The sequence below is a fragment of the Cynoglossus semilaevis genome, chromosome 9 (assembly GCF_000523025.1).
Source record: "Cynoglossus semilaevis isolate Cse_v1.0 chromosome 9, Cse_v1.0, whole genome shotgun sequence".
Classification (NCBI taxonomy): domain Eukaryota; kingdom Metazoa; phylum Chordata; class Actinopteri; order Pleuronectiformes; family Cynoglossidae; genus Cynoglossus; species Cynoglossus semilaevis.
This window is the reverse complement of record NC_024315.1, coordinates 9,227,466-9,230,602: the sequence shown is the minus strand read 5'-3', so window position 1 is coordinate 9,230,602 and position 3,137 is coordinate 9,227,466. Positions and strand designations below refer to the sequence as shown.

Below are 3,137 nucleotides of genomic sequence, written 5' to 3'. Positions count from 1 at the left end.
TTATTTAATAAAAAAAAATAATACATTTGGTCTTTTTTTTAACCAAGGCATCTAATACTTAGATCAGGAGTAGCAGAAAAGTACATGAGTGTGGTGTAAGACTCACATAAAATAGTGAGACAGTGTAAAAATGTGCAGTGTGAGTGACAGATGGGCTCAAATTAGGAATGGGGTAAAATCATTGATCAGCACTGGGCTCCTTCCTGTTTGAATTTGTGATTGACAGGTTGACAGGGTGGCATTTGAATCTGTGGTGAGAGTGTGGAGCAGGTAGAGGGGAACCAGCCGAAGATTAAAGCGAGAAGAAGTAAAACAAAATACTCGTATGTAAATGAGAACAAAACAAACAAAACAAAATACTCGTATGTAAATGAGAGTGAGACTCAGCTGTTGTCAGGGATTTGTGTGAAAAAGAAAGAGGAGAACCTTTACTAGACATTATATACACACAGTATAAACCCTTGATACGTGCTATGATATCTTGACAGTCTCTTTTAAAAGTCGGCACAAATGAAGTGAATTTGAAAAGCGAGTGCAGGTGACACAGACGGCGAGGGAAAACAACAAAGGACAAAGAGGAAGAGAGTCCAGGCTGACTCAGAGAAAGATGAATCATGTCTATTTCTGATTCTCCGTTGCACGAGCTCTGGAAACCGGTTTTATCGTTTCGCGGCCTCTAATGTGTCTTTATTCACTGTGAGTCACAGCACCAATGTTTTGGTCCCTTTTTTGGCTTCGGTATTACTGTCCAACTGCATGTTATCCTCGTGCGCTCTCCTGCTACTCCTCCGCAATTTTCCATTCTCCTCTCATGAACCTGCTCCGAATCTGCACTTGTTTTGGTGAGAGTCAACGGAGCCAATGCCACAGGACATCAGAGAGTGTATTTCCTGTCCAGTGGCCAGCCATCTTCCCCCAGCACTGAGACGAGCCAAAGGTCTCGCCTCAGCGGGACAGTCAGCCAACCTCTGTCCTCATAGCACCAGCGCTGCCAAAGGTGGGGCCACAGGAAATACATCTTTGCTCGAAAATCCGTTCGTGAGAGCAGCGTCTCTCCCACACATGGGTGCGAAAACATGCAGTATTTTTGGAGCTAGCATTGTCTCACTCCCAGCGACTGTGTGTGTGTGTGTGTGTGTGTGTGCGATCTTGCCTGGAGGGCCACGTGTGTGTTAACCGTGTAAAGCGAGCCGTTAGATCGACTCCACGAGGCGTTGTTTGAAAATGTGTCTGGAAGCTTATCTGAGTGTGTTTGACATGTCTGACCTCCAGGAATCCAACGACCACCACTTCAGCAGAGTCAATGAACGCTTCAGCAGCTTTGGTGTCATTCAGCCTGAGGGGGGCGCTGTCTGAGAAACAGTACAACAACAAGAGTGCGTTAGATTCCCTCAATTAACCACAGTTTGCACAACACAGTCAGTGTAGTTGTCACTCCTTCTGTACATGCCTCGAAACACCGTCAAGTATTTTTTCTATCGATCTACGGCGGTCCACGGCCAGTTGGTCATTATTATGTGTTTGTGTACTGATATGTGTATTTATATCTTACTTTTAACATGTGATTCTATTTGAACTGAAATCTTTTTCAGAAAATCAAACATTGGCGAAGACATCCCTGCCGTCGGTCCTGTAAAGATCACGGCAGCAGAGTTAATCGTTTATTTGTGCTGTGAAATGGTTTACCTTTCTCTGTGGCAGCGGCAGCAGAAAGCAGGAAGGCCAGCAGAATCACGGCGGTCAGCATGTTTCAGTGCTGGGACTGACAGTGGGACAGAAGGACAGACGGAGGGACGACCAGCAGCAGACTCTAACGGCAGTTTGACTCTGGTCAGATGGTGGCGTCACCTCTCTGCTGCCTCGGGTTCCTGCCACATGGCAGCCGCTGCACCACCGCTCTGATGTGATTGGAGGCTTCGTGAGAACCAGCAAGGTGTTGATGATAAGTTGGGGTGAGAGGACGTTGGCTTACGTGTCAGTGTGGGACAGGTGGCAGGTGTCTGCAGCAAAGGACAAAAGAGGACAAACAGAATGTTGGGTGATTTCCTCACACTTACTGGATAAAACACACCACCATAGTATTTGGATTTAGATTTTATAGAATTATCTGCCGTGGTGAGGATAACGCCCCCCACCATAGTATTTGGATTTCGATTTTATAGAATTATCTGCCGTGGTGAAGTTCACTGTCCAACCTCAGGAAGTCAAATAACCAGTGAGGAAACCAAAGAATAAATGAGCTGCATTTCTGTCCCTCCACCACAGGAGGGAAACAGTTCCTATCAAATGAACTGTCTGGGATGAGAGGAGACAGTGTCAGACTGAAAACCTATCAGTCCATCCATCCATCCATCCATCCATCCATCCATCCATCCATCCATCCATCCATCCATCCATCCATCCATCCATCCATCCATTTGTATGTATGTATATGTAACATAAATAGATAGTGGACAGTTGAAAGCTGATCTAACTAATTTTAATGTCAACTTCATTATATTTGTTGATTGTGTTTAGAATTGTATTAGATTTCCTGTCTTATCTTTTTAATTTAACAATTTGAATTTTCATTTCATTCATTTATAAATTCCCAATTTTCTTCCTTCCTTTCTGTTTCCCTTTGTCTTTATTTATGAGCCTTAAGTTTTTGTGCTTCATGAATCAAATCAGTGTTTTTTTTGGTTTGGTTTCTTTTTGCCATTTTACCCTAGGGATCACTTTGGACTCTTATTTATATTAAAAAACAAACAAACAATGAAAATGATGTTTGATTGATTGATGGATTGATTGCAGCATGACAGATATTGAAGAACTGAAAACGAGACCTCAAACTTCCACGCCGACCACTTGAATGTCATCCTATTTTTCTAGCTGTGAAAATGAAAATCAAAACACGTCTGAAACGGGAACATTTATAACGCGCCGCCTAAAAAAGTGACTTTATTTCTGTGTCACATCTGACCTTGTGTTCCTGCGCAGAGAGAGTTGTCTGAGGGCTGCAGCTGGTCGTACGATTTAGACGACCACAGAGAAGGAAAACACGGACCAAAATACAATAAAGCCTTTAAGGACAATTCCACTTCAGAGTGAACTCTGTAAACTTTCTGCTTTTAAAACGCGGATCACGGAAGATGCAA

At 43.4% G+C, this 3,137-nt stretch overlaps 1 protein-coding gene across 1 annotated transcript in view; it reads right to left on the bottom strand.

Moving 5' to 3' along the window:
* Positions 1-1,914, bottom strand: part of erp27 (endoplasmic reticulum protein 27) — a 4,786-nt gene extending 2,872 nt beyond the window's left edge. Inside the window, exons 1-2 of the mRNA XM_008317077.3 lie at positions 1,687-1,914; positions 1,266-1,352 (exon numbers count right to left, since the gene is read on the bottom strand). Of these exons, the coding sequence (XP_008315299.1) occupies positions 1,266-1,352; positions 1,687-1,747 (148 nt within the window). The 5' untranslated portion in view covers positions 1,748-1,914. The remainder of the gene's footprint in view (positions 1-1,265; positions 1,353-1,686) is intronic.
* Positions 1,915-3,137: the final 1,223 nt, after the last annotated feature.